The 21,950-nt window shown below is 48.0% G+C and overlaps 1 protein-coding gene across 3 annotated transcripts; it reads left to right on the top strand.

The window, feature by feature from the left end:
• The first annotated feature begins 835 nt into the window (after window positions 1-835).
• On the top strand, window positions 836-20,429 carry fkbp8 (FKBP prolyl isomerase 8). 3 transcript variants are annotated; one of them, XM_038777631.1, is made up of 9 exons: window positions 836-923; window positions 1,444-1,808; window positions 2,303-2,472; window positions 2,568-2,656; window positions 5,605-5,825; window positions 10,149-10,321; window positions 17,268-17,345; window positions 19,106-19,237; window positions 20,030-20,429. In XM_038777631.1, exons 2-9 carry the CDS (start codon window positions 1,457-1,459, stop codon window positions 20,117-20,119), a joined length of 1,305 nt encoding a protein of 434 aa, XP_038633559.1. In that variant the 5' UTR covers window positions 836-923; window positions 1,444-1,456; the 3' UTR covers window positions 20,120-20,429. The 3 variants fall into 3 exon arrangements, with proteins under 3 accessions (XP_038633559.1, XP_038633560.1, XP_038633558.1); XM_038777632.1 differs by lacking the exon at window positions 836-923 and adding an exon at window positions 934-1,039; XM_038777630.1 differs by lacking the exon at window positions 836-923 and adding an exon at window positions 934-1,332.
• The last annotated feature ends 1,521 nt before the right edge of the window (window positions 20,430-21,950 follow it).

Genomic DNA, 21,950 nt, shown 5'->3' with positions numbered 1-21,950 from the left:
TTTGCTGTGTGTTCGTTGATGTGGGTGTGTACTGGCGAATCTGAATTGGTGCTGATGGGTTTGATTAGGTGCTGCTAAATTTGGGTGGACGCCGGTTGATTTGAGTGGGTGTTGGTTTATTTGAGTGGGTGATGGTGGATTTGGGTGGACTCTGGTGATTTTGGAAGGTGCTGGTGGATTCGAGTGTGTGCTGGTGGATTTGGCTGCACTCTGGTGGTTTTGGAAGGTGCTGGTGTATTTGGGTGGGTGCTGGTGGATTTGGCTGGACTCTGGTGGTTTTGGAAGGTGCTGGTTTATTTGGGTGGGTGATGGTGGATTTGGCTGGACTCTGGTGGTTTTGGAAGGTGCTGGTTTATTTGGGTGGGTGATGGTGGATTTGGGTGGACTCTGGTGGTTTTGGAAGGTGCTGGTTTATTTGGGTGGGTGCTGGTGGATCTGGATGGGTGCTGATGGATTTGAGTGGATGCTAGTGTAATTTTTGTGGGTGCTGGTCGATTTCGATATGTACTGGAGAATATGTGTGGGTGCCGGTGGATTTGAGTGGGTGCTGGTGGATATGAGTGGGTGCTGCTGGAATTCAATGGGTGCTGGTGGATTTGAGTGGGTACTGGTGGATCTGAGTGCATGTTGGCATATTTCAGTGTGTGCTGGTAGATTTGAGTGGATCTTGTGGGATCTGGGTGGTCCCTGGTGTATTTGAGTGGCTCTGAATGGATGCTGCTGTATCGGAGTGTGTGCTGGATCCTGCTGTAACTTGGTAAATGTCACTTTAAATGTATCCCTTTGGAGGCTGGGTCAGGGGAAGCGGAAATGGTTTTGATTGGCGAGTTAAGCAGCCAATCAGCAGATGGGGCTCAGTCCCTTTGGCCGTTGAGGTGACAGAGGGCGGGGCTTGTGTGTGAGGAGCGGAAATCAGGAAGAAGGTGAGAGTGAGAGAGGGGGAAGGAGTAAATGGAGGGCGAGGGCATTAAACGTGGTGAATTCCTCTTTGGGTTCACTGGTTGCTGTGTATCCTAGTTTGTGTTCCAGTTTTTTTGCAGTGAGTCTGTCTGATTGACAATGTATGTCCAGGTAGCTGAGACATGGGCCTCCAGTGTTGTAAAGTGGCCTCAGGTGTTCACAAAGGGCCTTCTGTAGTCGATCAGCCGGGTAGTAGCTCACCAGACATTCTCTGACTGTTCCTCCTCTCCTGGGAGCGATGATCTTTGCTGGGTATGGTTTTCTGTCTGGCACTCCAGTCATCATATCTGCACTTATGCTATTTGACTGTGGAAGCATCAGAACTTGCATTGATCCTCTTCTCAGTGTGTCCCCCATCATCTGTCCTACAGGGTAACTAGACAACAACTTGGGGTGTGAACTCTGGATCGTTTTCCTAGTCAATGGGATCTGATTTGTTCCAATGCTGAGCTGGTTATAATATTTATTTTATCTTTATCGCAGTTTCTGAGCCAAAATGGAAGAGATGGTCTTGGGTAATCCGGGGGCAGCTGGAGATGCAGGGTCGCAGACCCTGGAGAATAAGCAAGATGCCACTGTGACCTCGGGGAGGAATCTGATCAACACGAAAGCCTCTCTCCTGGATAGTGGAGAGGATATTGAGATGACTAATGGTGACACAGATGAGGATGACGCGAGTGAGATCCCTTCCCTGGAAGACATAGGACTCACCAAGAAACTGGAGGCCCAGAGTGCAGCTGAGGAAGGTTTGGAGGCCGGTGTCATGGGGGTGAATGAAGAGGCTGTGAGTGGGAAAGGAAACCTGGAGAGTTCACAGGAACCGGATGACGAATGGCTACAGGTCCTGGGTATGGCTAACTGTCTCTCACACTTTTAAGGTGCAACATTGCTCCCACAGATCAAACATTTCTTCACAAGGGTCGTTGCCAGGGAGCACCGCGCTGTCGCAAGGGTGGGTCCCCAGGGAGCCTTTGCACTGTCGCAAGGGTCACTTTTGTGTTCACCCTGATTTTATAAAGTGCTTCCATTAGTGTAATTTCTTTCTCACAGACTGAGTGACAGTGAGGGCTGCACTCAGTGACAACTGACCCACCTTAAGTGTCTGAATACCATTTCTACTTGTCTTCCTTCTGAGGGTCCGTGGCGCAAATTCTAATGTATCTCTTTCGCCTCTCCCAGAGGCAAAACTCTTGCTGTTTCCCATTGTTGTATGTAAATCCAGACACTATGTGTTCACAGGATATTTGACTCTGGAGGGCATCACAGCTGAACCCAGTCCATCTCTTTTACAATGCTTGGTACAAACGCAACAGGAGCTTGATGTCCATGGTCTTTCCTGCAGGAAATGGACTTCTGAAGAAGAAGGTTCTGGTAGCTGGCCAGAATAAGGAACAAAGGCCGCAGAAAGGTCAGGAGGTAACGGTACACCTGAAGATGACATTGGAGGATGGGACAGAGGTAGCGGAAGATCCCTCTCTTTGTTTCACCGTGGGGGATGGAGACGTTATCCAGGTTGGTGTGGACAATAATGATGGTTCCTCATGTCTTTACAGAGGCAGATTGTGTGGGAGCATCACTTCAGGGTCTCTCTCTCTCTCTTCCCTCAGGCATTAGATCTCTGTGTCCAGCTGATGGACCAGGAAGAAGTAGCACTAATTATCTCTGATGCTAAGTATGCCTACGGCAGTCTGGGAAGGTGAGTGCGGAGAACTCTGCAATGATACTGAGCCATCAGAAGTAACAAACCCTACACCTGAACTGTAAAATTTTAATTGAACTGTTTCTTTGCCCTGCACAAAGTACAGACTTTGTAACTCCCTCTACACTGTCCCCATCAAACACAGGACAGGTACAGCACGGGGTTAGATACAGAGTAAAGCTCCCTCTACGCTGCCCCATTAAACACTCCCAGGACAGGTACAGCACGGGGTTAGATACAGAGTAAAACTCCCTCTACACTGTCCCCATCAAAACCAGGACAGGCATAGCACAGGGTTAGATACAGAGTAAAGCTCCCTCTACACTGTCCCCATCAAACCCAGGACAGGTACAGCACAGGGTTCGATACAGAGTAAAGCTCCCTCTACACTGTCCCCATCAAATACAGGACAGGTACAGCACAGGGTTAGATACAAAGTAAAGCTCCCTCTGCACTGTCCCCATCAACCACTCCCAGGGCAGATACAGCACAGGGTTAGATACAGAGTAAAGCTCCCTCTGCACTGTCCACATCAAACACTCCCAGGACAGGTACAGCACGGGGTTAGATACAGAGTAAAGCTCCCTCTACACTGTCCCCATCAAACACTCCCAGGACAAGTACAGCACGGGGTTAGATACAGAGTAAAGCTCCCTCTGCACTGTCCACATCAAACACTCCCAGGGCAGGTACATCACGGGGTTACATACAGAGTAAAGCTCCCTCTACACTGTCCCCATCTCCTGAGCAAACAGGGTTTGTTAAAGGCAGACAGCTGACAGCCAACGTGAGAAGATTGCTTAATGTGATTATGATGCCCCCGACGGGCAAGGAGGTGGAGGTAGTGGTGGCAATGGACGCTGAGAAGGTCTTCGACCGGGTGGGGTGGGGCTATTTGGGAGGTACTTAGACGGTTTGGGTTTGGGGAGAGACTGGTTAACTGGGTCAGACTATTGTACCAGGGCTCAAAAGCTAGCGTTAGGATGAACAGGATAATTTCAGGATAATCGCAGGACTAGACAGGGATGCCCACTCTCCCCGTTGCTGTTCGCGCTGGCCATAGAGCCGTTGGAGATTGCACTGAGAGCTGCAAAGGGGTGGAAGGGAATGACTGGGGGGGGGGGGGGGGGGGAGCACAGGCTCTGTCTCCATGCGGATGACCTGCTCCTGTACGTGTCGGACCCACTGGTCGGGATGGAAAATATACTGGAAACATTGAGGAAGTTTGGCCGGTTCTCAGAGTACAAATTAAATATGGCCAAGAGTGAGATGTTTGTAGTGCAGGCAAGGGGCCAGGAGAATAGACTGAAGGAGCTGCCATTTAGGCTGGTTGGGGAAAGTTTCCGATACTTGGGGATACAGGTGGCACGAGACTGGGGCAGGTTACATAAGTTAAATTTGACTAGAGTGGTGGAACAAATGAAGAGGGAGTTTCGGAGATGGGATGCACTCCTGCTATCACTTGCGGGGAGGGTGCAGACGGTAAAGATGACCATCCTCCCTGTTCATTTTTCGGTGCCTCCCGATCTTTATCCCGTGGTCCTTCTTCAAAAGGACTGGCAAAATCATCATGAGCTTTGTCTGGGCGGGAAAATCCCCGCGGGTGAGGAAGGCGATGCTGGAAAGGAACCGCAGCGAGGGGGGAACTGGTGTTGCCGAATCTGATCAACTATAACTGGGCGGCTAACATAGCCATGATAAGGAAATGGATGGTGGGTCTATTTGGGAGCGGGTGGAGGCGGCTTTGTGCAGGGGCACCAGCTTGGCAGCCCTAGTCACGCCTCCCCTACCGCTTTCGCCGGCCAGATACTCCACCAGCCCGGTAGTGGGGGCTGCCCTGCGGATATGGGGCCAGTGGAGGAAACATGTAGGGGAGGTGGGTGCGTCGGTCTGGGCTCCAATTTGTGATAACCATCGATTTGCCCCCGGGAACATGGATGGTGGGTTTTGAACATGGCGGGGGTGAGCGATATGTTCCTGGAGGGGAGCTTTGCGAGCTTGAGGGTGTTGGAGGAGAAAGCTGGACTGGAAAGAGGAAATGACTTTAGGTGCTTACAGGTGCGAGACTTTGTCCGCAGACAGATCCCATCCTTCCCACGCCTCCCGCCAATCGGGATTCAGGACAGAATAGTCTCTAGAGGAGAAGGAGGAGAGGGTAGAGTTTCGGATATTTACAAGGTGCTCATGAAGGGGGAAGAGTCCCAGACGGAGGAACTGAAACTCAAATGGGAGGAGGAGCTCGGCGGGGAGATGGAGGACGGGCTTTGGGCGGAAGCCCTGAGTAGGGTAAATTCAACCGGAACATGCGCCAGGCTCAGCGTGATTCAGTTTAAGGTCGTTCACCGGGCCCACATGACGGTGGCTCAGATGAGCAAATTCTTTGGGGTAGAGGACAAGTGCGCTAGATGCGCGGGAGGACCAGTGAACCACGTTCACATGTTTTGGGCATGCCCTAAGCTGAGGGGGTAGTGGGAGGGATTTGCGGGTGTCATGTCCTGGGTACTGAAAACAAGGATTAGTCCAGAGGTGGCAATTTTCGGGGTTTCGGAAGACCCGGGGTCCAGGAGGAGAAAGAGGCCGATGTTCTGGCCTTTGCTTCCCTGATAGCCCGGCGGTGAATACTGCTGGCATGGAGGGACTCAAAACCCCCGAACACCGAACTATGGCTTTCGGACATGTTGAGCTTTCTGGGTATGGAAAAAATCAAGTTCGCCTTGAGGGGATCTGTACTGGGGTTCGTCTGAAGGATCTGTGCCCATTGTTCCGAGCTGGGTTGTACCTGAATCCTATTTGAGAACCTGGCTCTCCATTCCTTGTTCCCAGAGGATTATCTGTTTTTGAAAGTAAACATTGCTGCCTGGTACCTTTTGTGAATTGAATTGAATGGTGCAGTGAAAGTTGTAGTTGAGTGTTTCTGTATAATGCTGTTTCTCACCCCTTTCTAGCTCCCAACCTGCTGTCCCCACGGACACCCCTGTCCACCTGGAGGTTCAACTTCTCTCGGTGAGCGACGGCCCAGACATTGAATTCCTGACAGGGAAGGAGAGATTGCTGCTGGCCAATAAGAAGCGAGAGCGAGGGAACTTTTGCTTCTTGCGGAATGAATATGTCTTTGCAATAAGCTCATACGATATTGCCCTCAATATTGTAAACTCCACCTCCAAAGGTAAGTTCAGCACCTCACTGCATCGGGGATTGTTTGGATGGTACTCGAGGAAAGGTTATAGCCGTTGTGAGGAACAGGAGGAAGCCATTCAGCCCCTCCAGTCTTTTCAACTATTCAGCGAGATCATGGCTAATCTGCATTTTGCTGGCTCCATATCCCTTTTACATCCAATATATCGAACTCAGAGCTAAAATTATGATCTAGCTTTTGTGGGAGAGAGGGAGTTCCACATCTCTACAACCCTGTTGTGTGAAGAAATGTTTCCTAACTTTCCTCTTGAACTGCTTGGCTCTGTTTTGAAGCCTGTTTTCCACCTTTACCTCTGCTGCTCCACACTGGAAAATACTCCTTCACTCAGTCTATCTGATCAATTCCTTTCAAAATCATAAAATCCAATCACCTGCTAATCTTCCAAATGTTAAGGGAATTCAAATTTAGCTACGGCCCATTGAGTCTGCACCAACAAACCCCCCCCCCCCCAATCTACACTAATCCCATTTTCCAGCACAGCCGATAGCCTTGACATTTTTTTATTAATAAATTTAGAGTTACCCAGTTATTTTTGTCCAATTAAGGAGCATGGCCAATCCACCTACCCTGCACATTTTTGGGTTGTGGGGTGAGATCCACGCAGACATAGAACATACAGTGCAGCAGAAGGAGGCCATTCGGCCCATCGAGTCTGCACTGACTCACTTAAGCCCTCACTTCCACCCTATCCCCGTAACCCAATAACCCCACCTCTAACCTTTTTGGTCACTAAGGGCAATTTATCATGGCCAATCCACCTAACCTGCACATCTTTGGACTGTGGGAGGAAACCCACGCACACACGGGGAGGATGTGCAGACGCTGCACAGACAGTGACCCAGCGGGGAATTGAACCTGGGACCCTGACGCTGTGAAGCCACAGTGCTACCCACTGTGCTACCGAATGGCCTCCTGCACTGTATGTTCTATGTTCACACAGACAGTGACCCAGAGCCGGGATCGAACCCGGGTCCTCCGTGCCGTGGGTGCCTTGAATGTTAAGACATTTCAAGTGCTCATCCGTGTACTTTTTAAAGGTTGCGAGGTTTCCTGCCTTTTCCACCCTCCCAGGCAGTGCATTCCAGATTCCCATCACCTTCAGGGTAAAACAAAACCTCTCCTAAAATCCCCCCTATAACCTCCTGCCCTTCACCCTGAAATTATAGACCATAAGACATAGGAGCGGAAGTAAGGCCATTCGGCCCATCGAATCCACTCCACCATTCAATCATGGTTGATTTCAACTCCATTTACCCGCTCTCTCCCCATAGCCCTTAATTCCTCGAGAAATCAAGAATTTATCAATTTCTGTCTTAAAGACACTCAACGTCCCGGCCTCCACCGCCCTCTGTGGCAATGAATTTCACAGACCTACCACTCTCTGGCTGAAGAAATTTCTCCTCATCTCTGTTCTGAAGTGACTCCCTTTTATTCTAAGGCTGTGCCCCCGCGTCCTAGTCTCCCCTGCTAATGGAAACAACTTCCCTACGTCCATCCTATCCAAGCCATTCATTATCTTGTAAGTTTCTATTAGATCTCCCCTCAACCTCCTAAACTCCAATGAATATAATCCCACGATCCTCAGACGTTCATCGTATGTTAGGCCTACCATTCCTGGGATCATCCGTGTGAATCTCCGCTGGACCCGCTCCAGTGCCAGTATGTCCTTCCTGAGGTGTGGGGCCCAAAATTGCTCACAGTATTCTAAATGGGGCCTAACTAGTGCTTTATAAAGCCTCAGAAGTACATCCCTGCTTTTATATTCCAAGCCTCTTGAGATAAATGACAACATTACATTTGCTTTCTTAATTACGGACTCAACCTGCAAGTTTACCTTTAGAGAATCCTGGACTAGGACTCCCAAGTCCCTTTGCACTTTAGCATTATGAATTTTGTCACCGTTCTATTCTTTTTTCCAAAGTGCAAGACCTCGCACTTGCCCACGTTGAATTTCATCAGCCACTTCTTGGACCATTCTCCTAAACTGTCTAAATCTTTCTGCAGCCTCCCCACCTCCTCAATACTACCTGCCCCTCCACCTATCTTTGTATCATCGGCAAACTTGGCCAGAATGCCCCCAGTCCCGTCATCTAGATCGTTAATATATAAAGAGAACAGCTGTGGCCCCAACACTGAACCCTGCGGGACACCACTTGTCACCGGTTGCCATTCCGAAAAAGAACCTTTTATCCCAACTCTCTGCCTTCTGTCTGACAGCCAATCGTCAATCCATGTTAGTACCTTGCCTCGAATACCATGGGCCCTTATTTTACTCAGCAGTCTCCCGTGAGGCACCTTGTCAAAGGCCTTTTGGAAGTCAAGATAGATAACATCCATTGGCTCTCCTTGGTCTAACCTATTTGTTATCTCTTCAAAGAACTCTAACAGGTTTGTCAGGCACGACCTCCCTTTACTAAATCCATGCTGACTTGTCCTAATCCGACCCTGTACTAATTATGACCCCTTATTATTGACCTTTCAACTGAGGGGGTCAGCTGCTTCCTATCCACCCTGTCCATACCTCTAATAATCATATGCATCTCAAACAGGTCCGCTCTTGGCCAGCTTTGCTCTTTCTAAAACAAAACAACCCAAGCTTCTCCAGCCTCTCTTCGTAGATCAAACGTTCCATCCCAGGCAACATCCAGGTGAATCTCCTCTGTGCCCTCTCCAGTCCAATCACATTCTTCCTACAGTGAGGCGAACAGAACTGCACAAACTACTCCACATATGCTGAGCCTCCTCCCAAGGCCCTTCTTTTCTTTTTTTTTAGAAAATATTTTATTGAGGCATTTATAATTTTAAACAATTTTTAACATAAAATTTCAACAAAAACACAGATCTGGCCAGCACAGGATGTGAGGGTTCTCGAGGGGGTGCAGAGGAGATTAACCAGAACCATTCCAAGGAGGAGGAATTTTTCCACAAGGTTAGGTTGGAGAAGCTGGGCTTGTTTATCTTGGAGCAAAGTAGATTGAGGGGTGATTTGATAACGATGTACAATATCAGGAAAGGCTTGGATAAGGCAGATAGAACAAAAGTACTTCCCATTAACTGTCTATAAAATATCCAAGGAACACAGATTCAAGGTTCTCTTACTCAAGATGGGGTCTAACTTTGCAAAACTGTAAAATTTCCTCCCTTTTATTTACCCGCTCTTCAGTTACAAAGGCTGACATTCCACCAGCCTTTCTGATTGTGTTTAGTCTCTGATTATGTTTAGTATTTATTACATCTGTATGCAGGGATCTCTAAATCTGTGAGCACCTCCACTTTTTCTAGCTTTGCACTGTATAATACTGGGATCATTCCTTATTGATCCCAAATGGATGATCTCCTCCTTACCTGCATTGAAATCTGTCCAACACAGTTTTCCCACTCTATTTAATCCTTCAACGCCTCTTTGTAACTTTATGCTCACATCTACACTGTTTACCATCAGTTTACGTGTCGCTGGTAAAGCTGTATACATGGATCTTGGTTGTGTTATCTCAGTCAATAATAGTTGAATTTTTTCATAGAATTTACAGTGCAGAAGGAGGCCATTCGGCCCATTGAGTCTGCACCGGCTCTTGTAAAGAGTACCCTACACAAGGTCAACACCTCCACCCTATCCCCATAACCCAGTAACCCCACCCAACACTAAGGGCGAATTTTGGACACAAAGGGCAGTTTATCATGGCCAATCCACCTAACCTGCACATCTTTGTGACAGTGGGAGGAAACCGGAGCACCCGGAGGAAACCCACGCACACGCTGGGAGGATGTGCAGACTCCGCACAGACAGTGACCCAAGCCGGGAATCGAACCTGGGACCTTGGAGCTGTGAAGCGATTGTGCTATCCACAATGCTACCGTGCTGCCCTACAATGCTACCGTGCTGCCCTGGTGCAATCCTGTTGCTAAACTGCTAACCACTGCCTGGAAGTACAACAAAGAGTTTTAAATTAAGCTGAACAGTCCGTGCTGCAACTTTCTGGATGAACTACTGTCACGTAGAATTTCACAGCTGCACAACGCAACAATATTCTGCAGGCATGCTGTGTGTTTGTAGAACAGTCTCCCAGCTCTGTGACCCATCATTTGGTTTGCTTTCTTAATTGTCCTCCACATTGTTTGCCCGGGTTGGGAGGTAGTTCTATGTTATGCCACTCGGCCCCTCGAACCTGCTCTCCCATTCAATGAGATCATGGCTGATCCGATTGGAAACTCAACCCCCCCTCCCTCCCCCGCTCCCCTCCCTCCCCCGCCCACTCGCGCTCTCTCTGATACTTGATGATGTTACTTTTGCAGTGGACTTTGCGGAAGAGGAGGAAGAGGAACTGATGGCGGTGAAAGTGAAATGCCTGAATAACCTGGCAGCAGCCCAATTAAAGCTCGAACATTTTGAGGCCGCACTTAAATCCTCAGAGGCTGCCCTCCAGCACCAGCCGAACAACGTCAAGGCGCTCTTCAGGAAAGGGAAGGTAGGCCCAGCTTCTAATAAAGCCTAATCTTGATATTATTCTTAGATGATATCTCTGTATTACACTATAGAGTGTGCATTACAGAAAAGTAAAAAAAGAATAAATCTCGGCCCCTCGAACCTGCTCTACCGTTCAATGAGACCATGGCTGACCTGATTGGAACCTCAACCCCACATTACTACTGACCCCCGATAGCCTTTCACCCTCTTGTTAATCAAGAATCTATCTAGCTTTGCCTTGACTCTTCTTCCGTTGCTCTTTGTGGAAGGGAGTTCCAGAGACTCTCAAACCCTCAGAGAGAAAATAATTCTCCTCTCTGTCTTAAATGAGCGACTCCATATGTTTAAACAATCCCCTGGTTCAGATTCTCCAAGAAGAGGAAACACCTCCCCATATCCACCCTGTCAATACCCCTCTACCCTACCAGCTTTTTTGTTTCATTCAAGTTGCCTCACTCTCCTTTTACCTTCAAGCCAAGAAAAGCCATCAATCCCGTTTCAATAAAGAGTTCAGGAGAGCAAGCCAGGAACAGAACCAGGCAAACCTAAAAATGAGGTGTCAGTGGAACTACAGCACTGGACTACTTGCATGCCAAACAGCAGAAGCAGCAAGTGAAAGGCAGAGCTAATCGATCCCACAACCAACGATCACATCAAAGCTCTGCAGTCCTCCACATCCAGTTGTGAATGGTGGTGGACAATTAAATAATGAACAGGAGGAGAATGCTGCACAAATATCCCCATCCTCAATGCTGGGATCAGAATATCAACATAAAAGATGAGACTGAAGCATTTGCAACCATCTTCGGCCAGTCTGTGCCGGGTGGATGGTCCATCTCGGTTGTCATGTTCTGTAGACTGGCCAATATAAGTGATGCACTATAGAACATCTAGTTTAAATAATTTATTAAGAAACAACTGAGTGGTAAAGATAACTGGAATAAATAAATAACAAACTACTAACACTAACTAACTATTACAGAACTACTGCAAAATACGTCAATCCTCCAACACAACTTACTCCCAACTGCCTTGAGGCATAGAGCCAAATGGTGGACTTACACTGCCACCTGCTGGTCGGAGGTTGTGTATATTATATGCAGAACTGCTTTATGCATATAATCACATACCCTTTCCTTTGGAAAATGTAATTATTTACATTGATTAGATAATTTTTACAATTCAATATGATATGCATAACTATTTACATCTTTAAAGTATTTACAGCCTGTCACAGCCTTGTTGATCTTCTAAGTGGCTGCTGAACTTGTGAAGTTCCTTCATCTTCCTTTGTAGTTGTTGATGCTGTTTGTTGTTCTTCGTGTACCGTGGTGTCTTTATCTTGGTGTTGTTACGTATGCTGCACTGTATGTTCTTCAGTTGTTTTAGGACTGTTTCATGTTTCTTCTGATGGTTGCATTACAATGGTTGGAGACTTTTCGTAGATCCTCAAACCTCTTTGTGGATTTGGCCTGAAATCGCTCTTTTTTCATCCTTTTTAAAAAAAAAAGGAGTGGTTGCCTCTCTGCTTCTGGAGTACCGGGCTCTTTCAACGGTTGGAACTGAAGTGTTCTACACCGTGTGCAGTTTGTTTGCTGCCCGCACTATGTGCAGACGTTACTCTCCTGCGCCGGGCGCAGTTTCGAACCATTGCCTCAATATTTCGGATAATACCCGGCCAATAGACTGTGTCTTCAGCTCTTTTCTTACTTTTTTTCTTCCCGTGTCCCCTTCATGGATTTTGCGCAGAACCACCAACTTTAATGGGTTCGGAATTACTATTCTCTTATTTCTCAGCAAAAATCATTTTGCATCACTTAACTCTGCTCTTGCATTGTAAAAACTTGTGCAGAATTCTCCTTCGTGGAGATAGAACATAGAACAGTACAGCACAGAACAGGCCCTTCGGCCCTCGATGTTGTGCCGAGCAATGATCACCCTACTTAAACCCACGTAACCCGTATACCCGTAACCCAACAATCCCCCCATTAACCTTACACTACGGGCAATTTAGCATGGCCAATCCACCTAACCCGCACATCTTTGGACTGTGGGAGGAAACCGGAGCACCCGGAGGAAACCCACGCACACACTGGGAGGACGTGCAGACTCCACACAGACAGTGACCCAGCCGGGAATCGAACCTGGGACCCTGGAGCTGTGAAGCATTGATGCTAACCACCATGCTACCGTGAGGCCAGATATTGTCTCACTATCTGCAATCCTGCGTCCTTGGCGGTTTCTACTTTTATTCTGACACAACCGGTACAGGTTATCCAGTCTGTAGGTTCTTCGATGCGCTTATTTAAAAAAAAAAAAATTTAGAATATCCAATTATATTTTTTTCAATTAAAGGGACAATTTAGCGTGGCCAATCCACCTAACCTGCACAACTTTGGGTTGGTATTTTCGCATCCCCATTCTCCTGCCTTCACCCCATAACCCCTGATCCTCTTGTTCTTAGTCGATCTTCACTCTTGGTACCATGCCATGTTCTGTAGACTGGCCGATATGAATGATGCACCACAGAACATCTAGTTTAAATAATTTATTAAGAAATAACTGTGAAGGGCAACATGGTGGCGCCGAGGTCCCAGGTTCGATCCCGGCTCTGGGTCACTGTCCATGTGGAGTTTGCACATTCTCACCGTGTTTGCGTTGGTTTCGCCCCCACAACCCAAAGATGTGCTGGGTAGGTGGATTGGCCACGCTAAATTGCCCCTTAATTTGGAAAAAATAATGAATTGGGTACTGTAACTTTATTTAAAAATTTTTTTTAAAAAGAAACAACTGCTTGATAAAGATAACTGGAATAAATAAATAACAAACTTCTAACACTAACTAACTATTATAGAGCTACTGCAAAATACATTTATCCTCCAACACAACTTACTCCCAACTGCCTCGAGGCTCAGAGCCGCATGGTGGACTTGCATTGCTACCTGCTGGTTGGAGGTCATGTATAATATTACATACAGAACTGTTTTATGTATATCACCACATTGGTCTCCTCCGAGGTCCCCAGAATCACTGAAGCATGTTTTCAGCCAATACGATTCACTCCACACAATATCAAGAAATGGCTGGAAGGCACTGGATACTGCAAAGGCTATGGGCCCTGAAAGTATTCAGGCAATAATACTGAAGACATGTGCTCCAGAACTTGTGCCCCAAGCCAAGCTGTTCCAGTAAAGCTACAACACTGGTATCCACCCGACAATGTGGAAATTTGCCCAGGTATGTCCTGTCCACAAAAAGCAGGACAAAGCCAAACCGGCGAATTACTGCCCTATCAGTCTACTCTCCATCATCAATAAGTGATGGAAGGGGTCATCAACAGTGCTATGAAGCGGCACTTACTCAGCAATAACCTGCCCACTGATACTCAGTTTGGGTTCTGCCATCGTCACTCCGCTCCTAACCTCATTACAGCCTTGGTTACAAACAAGGACAAAAGGAGCTGAATGCCGGAGGTGAGGTGAGAGTGACTGCCCTTGACATCAAGGCAGCATTTGACCAGGTATGGCATCAAGGAGCCCTAGCTAGGGGCAGCGCAGTGGGTTAGCCCTGATGCCTCACGGCGCCGAGGTCCCAGGTTCGATCCCGGCTCTGGGTCACTGTCCATGTGAAGTTTGCACATTCTCCCCCGTGTCTGCGTGGGTTTCTCCCCCACAACCCAAAGATGTGCAGGGTGGGTGGATTGGCCATGTTAAATTGCCCCTTAATTGGAAAAAACATGAATTGAGTACTCTAAATTTATATTTAAAGGAGCCCTAGCTAAACTGGAGTTAACGGGAATCAGGGGGAAAACCCTCCAATGTTTGGAGTCCTATCTGGTGCAAAGGAAGGTGGTTTTAATGTTTGGAGGTCAAGTATCTTGGTCCCTGGACATCACTGCAGGAGTTCCTCACCCGATGTCCTGGGTCCAACCGACTTCAGCTGCTTCATCAATCATCTTCCTTCCATGATAATGTCAGAAATGGGGATGTTCGCTGTGCAAATGTTCAGATGTTCATCTGTGCAGATGTTCCAGGCGAACCAGATGCAGCAAGACCTAGACAATATCCAGGCTTGGGCTGATGATTGTCAAGTAACATTTTCACAACACAAGTGCCAGACATTCTCCAATAAGAGAGAATCTAACCATCGTCCCTACACATTCAGTGGTCTTACCACCGCTGAAACCCCCACGATCAACATTCTGGGGGTTACCATTGACAGAAACTGAACTGGACTAATCTGTGGCTATTGAGGTAGGTCAGAGGCTGGGAATTATGAGGCCAGTAACTCGCCCGCATCCCGGGAAATCGGGCAGCGTAATCAAAGACCCTCCCACCCAGGTTATTCTTTCTTCCAACTCTCCGATCAGGCAGGAGATACAAAAGGCTGAGAACACGCGCTAACCGATTCAAAATCAGCTTCTTCCCCGCTGTTTCCAGACTCCTGAATGACCCTCTTATGGACTGAACTGACCTCTTCACACATCTTCTCTGCTGAGTAGTACTGCACTCCTGTATGCTTCACCCGATGTCTATATATTTACATTGTTTATTTATCGTATGTCCTATGTTTTTCATGTATGGAATGATCTTTCTGGACTGTACGCAGAACACCTCGTTTCACATGACAAATCCAAATCCTATCCACCAGGCATCAGGCACAAGTCAGGAGTGTAATGGATACTCTCCACTGGCCTGGATGAGTACAGTTCCAATAACACTCAGGAAGCTCAACACCATCCAGGACAAAGCAGCCCGGTTGGCACCCCATCCACAAACCTTCACCCCCTCCACCACCAACTAACAGTGGCAGGAGTTTGTACCATCTACAAGAAGCACTGCAGGAACTCGCCAAGGCTCCTCAGACAGCACCTTCCAATCATATTATTTACAGTAAAGAAGGAGTCCATTCGGCCCTTTGAGTCTGCACCGGCCCTTGGAAACAGCACCCTACTTAAGCCCATGCCTCCACCCTATCCCCATAGCCCAGTAACCCCACCTAACCTTTTGGACACTAAGGGGCAATTTAGCATAGTCAATCCACTGCGGGAGGAAACTGGAGCACCTGGAGGAAACCAATGCAGACACTGGGAGAATGTGCAAATTCCACATGGACAGTCGCCCGAGGCTGGAATTGAATCTGGGTCCCTGGAGCTGTGAGGCAGCAGTGCTAACCACTGTGCCGCTGTGCTGTCCACAACCACTACCATCTAGAAGGATAAGGGCAGCAGATACCTGGAAACACCACCACCTGGAAGTTCATTATCCTGAAGTGTATTGGCTGTTGCTGGGTCAAAATCCTGAAATTCCTTCCCTAACAGCAATGTGGGTGTACCTACACCACATGGACTGCAGCGGTTCAAGAAGGCAGCTCACCACCACCTTCTCAAGTGCAATTATGGATGGGCAATAAATGCAGGCCTAGCCAGCGACGCCCACATCGCCATGAATGAATACAAAAAAATGGTGTCAGCTGTTTCCATTTTAAGTGATCGTGTTCACATTCATAACGGAAAGCGCCTTGCTGTAATTGATAGACTCTCCCTCCCATCAGTTGTGGCATTGTTACAGTATAATTAGTGTGACCGGTTTATATAGGAAGTGTCCATTATAATAGTGAACATCAGGAAGTATAATGGAATCTAAAAATAAGGACAGAATCTAATTACCCCACCAGCAGAGGGAGATTGCTGAAGTTCAGACTGTATGCATGTGTGTTTCCCTGTGTACATGTGTGAACGCCTGTTTCCCTGTGTGCGTGCGCGCTCGTGCCTGTTTCCCTGTGCGCGTGCGTGTGCTTGTGTTTCCCTGTGCGCACGCGCGTGCTTGTGTTTCCCTGTGCGCACGCGCGTGCTTGTGTTTCCCTGTGCGCACGCGCGTGCTTGTGTTTCCCTGTGCGCACGCGCGTGCTTGTGTTTCCCTGTGCGCACGCGCGTGCTTGTGTTTCCCTGTGCGCACGCGCGTGCTTGTGCTTCCCTGTGCGCACGCGCGTGCTTGTGTTTCCCTGTGCGCACGCGCGTGCTTGTGTTTCCCTGTGCGCACGCGCGTGCTTGTGTTTCCCTGTGCGCACGCGCGTGCTTGTGTTTCCCTGTGCGCACGCGCGTGCTTCCCTGTGCGCACGCGCGTGCTTCCCTGTGCGCACGCGCGTGCTTCCCTGTGCGCACGCGCGTGCTTCCCTGTGCGCACGCGCGTGCTTCCCTGTGCGCACGCGCATGCTTCCCTGTGTGCACGCGCGTGCTTGTGTTTCCCTGTGCGCACGCGCGTGCTTGTGTTTCCCTGTGCGCACGCGCGTGCTTGTGCTTCCCTGTGTGCGCGTGCTTGTGTTTCCCTGTGCGCACGCACGTGCTTGTGTTTCCCTGTGCGCACGCGCGTGCTTGTGTTTCCCTGTGCGCACGCGCGTGCTTGTGCATCCCTGTGTGCACGCGCGTGCTTGTGCATCCCTGTGCGCACGCGCGTGCTTGTGTTTCCCTGTGCGCACGCGCGTGCTTGTGCTTCCCTGTGCGCACGCGCGTGCTTGTGCTTCCCTGTGTGCAGAAGCACGCATGCCTGTTTCTCTGTGTGCGTGCTGGTTACATTATGCAGTATCCTTTCACCTTTAGCCTGGATGCCACAGAAGCTGAACAGGACAGTTTGGAGGTTTTCATGTTGTTCGGACTCCAGTTCCCCACTGGCTCAGTGAGCTGAGTGTCCAGACACTGTTTGATCCTGTAACCCAAACTCGAACTGTGTTTTGTTGTCACTGCATTGAGTGACGGGTTTGTCTGTCCTGCATGAATGGAGCCAAAGTGTCTCTTTTCCCGTTTCTCCCCTCTTGTGTTGCAAATTTGTTGTGTGTCATTGAATTTGGCTCCACTTGGACCTGGATATTGAAGTGCTGGGAGGCTATTCATCCAGGAATGGCAATGCAGTCTTCCACCCTCATCAGTTTGTTTTTGTTTTTTTTGCCAGGTCCTGGCTGTTCAGGGTGAATACACAGAGGCCATACCTGTCCTACGGAAAGCTTCAAGATTGGAACCGTCAAACAAGGTGAGCGCAGACTTGCCAATGGAGTGTTGGCAGCTGTGATAGCTGCTGTATGTTGCTGAGGGGTAAACCTAGGCTTTGAGGTAGACGGGGAAAAGGTTCATATCATGTGTGAGGAATTGTCTTGGTTTCAGCACTGCGGTGTGCGAGAGAGAGAGAGTGTTTGTGTGTGTGTAATGCCCTGTATCCCTCTGGCTGTATGTGGGATCTATATTGGGACCATCTATCCATACAGGGTAAATAATTGCCGGCTGTTAAATCATTTGGGTATCTTTCAGGCATCGTAGCTATTTCAGCAGCACCAATGGTTGATTTGTTTATTCTGTTGTCCGATTATGGAGCACCTCCATGTCTAGATTGAGAAGGAAATTGTGACTTCAGGACAAAGCACATTACAGCAATGGGGTATTTTTGAAGTTTTTAGTGCCCTGTCGCAGTGTAGAAAACCCAGCAGCACTGAGCCACACTGACACTGTTCCACTCATGTTCATGTCTTGGCGCCGTCATCCAAAAACACCGTCAGTTTTCACAACAGCCTCCCCTTACCTCCACATTCCCAGGCCCCTCTACTCTCTCTCAGAGGTCAGACCGCATTTCACATCCAATGCTGGATGAAATTCCCTCCAATTACATATTGGAGAGACCAAAGTCTTTGGTTTCAGCCCACCCCTAAAACGTATTTCTCTAATCACCAACTGCATCTTTCTCCTTGGCGACTGTCTGAAGGGGAACAAGATCATGTATAACCCTGGGTGCCATGTTTGACTCTGAAACGAGCTTCTACCTACTCCATCATTAAGACTGCCTCGCCTCACCCCCATTGCCCCAACTGCAGCGGAAACCCTCTTCTCTGCCTTTGTTGCCTCTCGACTCAATCATTCCAGTGCATTGCTGGCATCTCCCCCACATTTAACTTCATCCCAAACTCTACCATCGCGAGCGAACTTGCACCAAGATCTGGTCACCCATCCCCCGCTGTCCTGACACTAACCGCCTGTTAACCAGCACCACGATTTTAGAATTGCTGTACTTGCAGTCAAATCCTTTTCAAGGCCTCATCCTCTCTGTAACCCCCTCTGGCCCCATAGCCATTGGTGGCGCAGATATCTGCGCTCTTCCAATTCGGGCCCCTTGAGCACCCCTGATTTTCTCACTGCCCCATTGGTGGGCATGGCTTCAATGCTGGAGCACAAAGCTCAGCCCTTCCCTCTCCCTTTGTCTCCTTTTAAGATGCACTTTTGGCCAAATCTTCAGTCACCTGCCTCAACATCAGCTCATATGACTAGGTGTTAGATTTTTGTTTGATAACCACTCCAGTGACGCACCATGGGACGTGTTACTATTGAAAAGGTGCCACATAAATGCAGGTTGTTGCTGCATTTTTTTTTTTTTACACTGCCTCTTTTCATCCCTCCTGGTTTGAGTTAGAAACAGTCAGGATCCCACTTCTGTTCTCTGGATGATTCCCACAGTCAATGTCCCCCTTCTAATAAACTGTTCTCTTTCAACCTCTTCTTCCACTTTCTTACTCTGTATCAACACATCTTTGATTTAAACTAACGCCTTTTGTATTGAACATTGTCAAATGTCTTTTGAAAATCTGCATATTGAAGATCCCCTCCAACAGTCATCTTCGGTCACCAGCTCCTCATTGAGCAGACAGGATCTTCCCTTTCTGAATAAACTCTGACTGCTGTTGGCTGAGTGCTTGGTTTAGAATTTTCTGTGATATTTTAACAGTTGCTGTTGCTCCTGATCTGCAGGCGATTCAGATCGAGCTCTCCCAGTTGTTGAGGAAACAGTCGGAGCAGCGGAGCATGGAACAAGCCATGTATCGGAAGATGCTCGGTAACATGGCTGTGCCCCCTCACTCCTCACCATCTCCAGCACCTTGGGTATGTGAATTTGAATCTTGTGTTGTTTATATTGTCCATTCATACAGACTACAGGTAGCGTCCCTGTAAAAAAAAATCTTTGAACATAGAAATGCTCACCTGTGATGGGGAGGAAGCTTTACTCTGTATCTAACTCCGTGCTGTACCTGTCCTGGGAGTGTTTGATGGGGACAGTGTAGAGGGAGCTTTACTCTGTATCTAACCCCGTGCTGTACCTGTCCTGGGAGTGTTTGATGGGGACAGTGCAGAGGGAGGTTTACACTGTATCTAACCCTGTGCTGTACCTGTCCTGGGAGTGTTTGATGGGGACAGTATGGAGGGAGCTTTACTCTGTATCTAACCCTGTGCTGTACCTGTCCTGGGAGTGTTTGATGGGGACAGTGTAGAGGGAGCTTTACTCTGTATCTCACCCCGTGCTGTACCTGCTCTGGAAGTGTTTGTTGGGGACAGAGTGGAGGGAGCTTTACTCTAAATGGTGCTGGCATCCAGCACTGACATTCCTAACCTTGAGGAGCGGAAACAATGTTTTACATTTCTTTCTCGATGGAGAATAATTGCAGTTATTACTACAATGCTGCAGGCAGTTTACATCCAGAATGACCGCCCTGTCTGACTCTGATTAGCAGCTAATATGCTGATTGTGGCCAAGAGGCATGAAGTAGCCTCTTGACTTGGGCTCTTGCTCAGATTTGTGGGGGGGGGGGGGGGAGACCAACATACTGATCATCAGTCAGGGTCTCTGTCGCTGTGTTGGGCATGAATGACCTGCTGTCCCCATCTCTATTTTTCCAGAAGATTCCTTGGAAGTGGCTGTTTGGAGCAACAGCGGTAGCAATTGGAGGTATGGCTGTGTCGGTCATTGTCGCTGCAAGAACCACCTAACAATGTCTGCGTACGGCCTTGTGGAAACACTTGAAAGAGGCAGGCCGTGATATGACTAAATATTTTTGAATATGTTCTCTTCCCCTATCCAGAACATTGAGCCTTGTATTGCTTCAGGAATTGTAAATAAATTTAAAGGAATCAAACCAATCCATTCCATTAAAAATCCGTAATTTTGAGCATGTGACAGCAGATTTAGCTGATGATTGGTTGATTTGATATTAATTTATTTCTCGAGGAGGGCATGGAGCTTCCAGTGATGTGAAATTTATCTAAACTGTTTATATAATAATAAATTGTTTCTATTGAATTTTGTGTCTGGTGTGATAGAAATTAGTACCCATTCAGGCTACTAACTCAATGAACAAATCTGGTACTATTCTGGCCTACGTGGGTCAGCACCACACTGCTGAATCTTTGGGAAGCTGTTTCAAAGGCTAATGTAGTTGAACATTTCTGATTTTGCTGCTCGGATTGTCTTGTGCTGTATGTACTGCTAGGTGTGTGAGGCAACATGCAGCAGACCGTACTCAGTTGTTAAAAGCAGCCTGTCTTGCCCCATCTTCTAATTGCTCTGAATGGTTAGCCAATGCACAAATTCAATCTCGGCAGATGTGAGATCTCGTGTCTCTTGATCAAAGGTAAAGGGCCCCCCTATATGGAGGGGCAGGGAGGGCAGTGACCAAATCTCAAATGAAGGGGTGTGTAGCCGGAGCACAGCTTGACAGAGTTTTTTTTTAAATTTAGAGTACCCGATTATTTTTTTCCAATTAAAGGGCAGTTTAGCGTGGCCAATCCACCTAGCTTGCACATTTTTGGGTTGTGGGGGCGAAACCCACGAAAACATGGGGAGAATGGGCAGCACAAGTGGATAGCACTGTGGCTTCACAGCACCACAAGTTCGATTCCCTGCTGGGTCTGTCTGTGCGGAGTCTGCTAACCCACTGTGCCACCGTGCTGCCACAGCTTGAGAGAGTTTTGACCATTCTGTATACTGGCTGATCCATTGGAACATTAACCTGTCAGCACAGTATCTCAAAAGCTTTGTTCAATTGTCACCAAAGCAGAGAAGTGCCTTCCTGTAATTGGTCTGTGGGCTCCTTTTGAATAACAGTTCTGTTTCAGCTCATTGTGCTTCTATAAATGATCAGCCTGTGACTGTTAACTTGCCAAGTCAGTGCCTGCTGTGAATTCCCTCTTCCCCTCAGACTAATATATTTGTTATTTTTTGCTCCACTTTCAGACTTGTGTATAATCTAGGCTGGTGCAGAGGTAACCTAGGCTCTAAACTGTGAAATTTCCTCTCTGCATCTATCTTTCCACCTTTTAAGATGCTGCTTAAAGTCTACCTCCATGAAGTGCTGCACAAATTAATTTTTCCATGGGCAGCGTGGTGGCACAGTGGTTAGCACTGCTCCCTCAGCTCCAGGGACCCGGGTTCAATTCTGGCCTCGGGTGACTTTTTCCCTGTGTCTGCTTGGGTTCCCTCTAGTTTCCTCGCACAGTCCAAAGAGGTGCAGGTTAGGTTAATTGGTCATGATAAATTACCCCATCGTGTACAAAAAGGCTAGGTGGGGTTTTGGGGATAGGGTGGAGGTGTGGGCCTTTCCAAGGGCAGCTGCAGACTCAATGGGCCAAATGGCCTCCTCTGCACTTTCGAGATTCTATATGATTCAAAGGCTCTGAGTTTTACCGCTTGCGTTAAAATTGAAGCTACTGAGGACCGAGTGAGTTAAAACAGCAGGAAAAGGAAAATCAGCTTCAGAGTGAGAAACAGCAGGAAAAGGGAGAAGAACTCACCATAATCTTAATCAGAATGGGGAAAACACTA

Source organism: Scyliorhinus canicula, chromosome 18 (genome assembly GCF_902713615.1).
Source record: "Scyliorhinus canicula chromosome 18, sScyCan1.1, whole genome shotgun sequence".
Lineage (NCBI taxonomy): Eukaryota > Metazoa > Chordata > Chondrichthyes > Carcharhiniformes > Scyliorhinidae > Scyliorhinus > Scyliorhinus canicula.
This window is presented reverse-complemented; position numbering and strand designations above follow the sequence as displayed.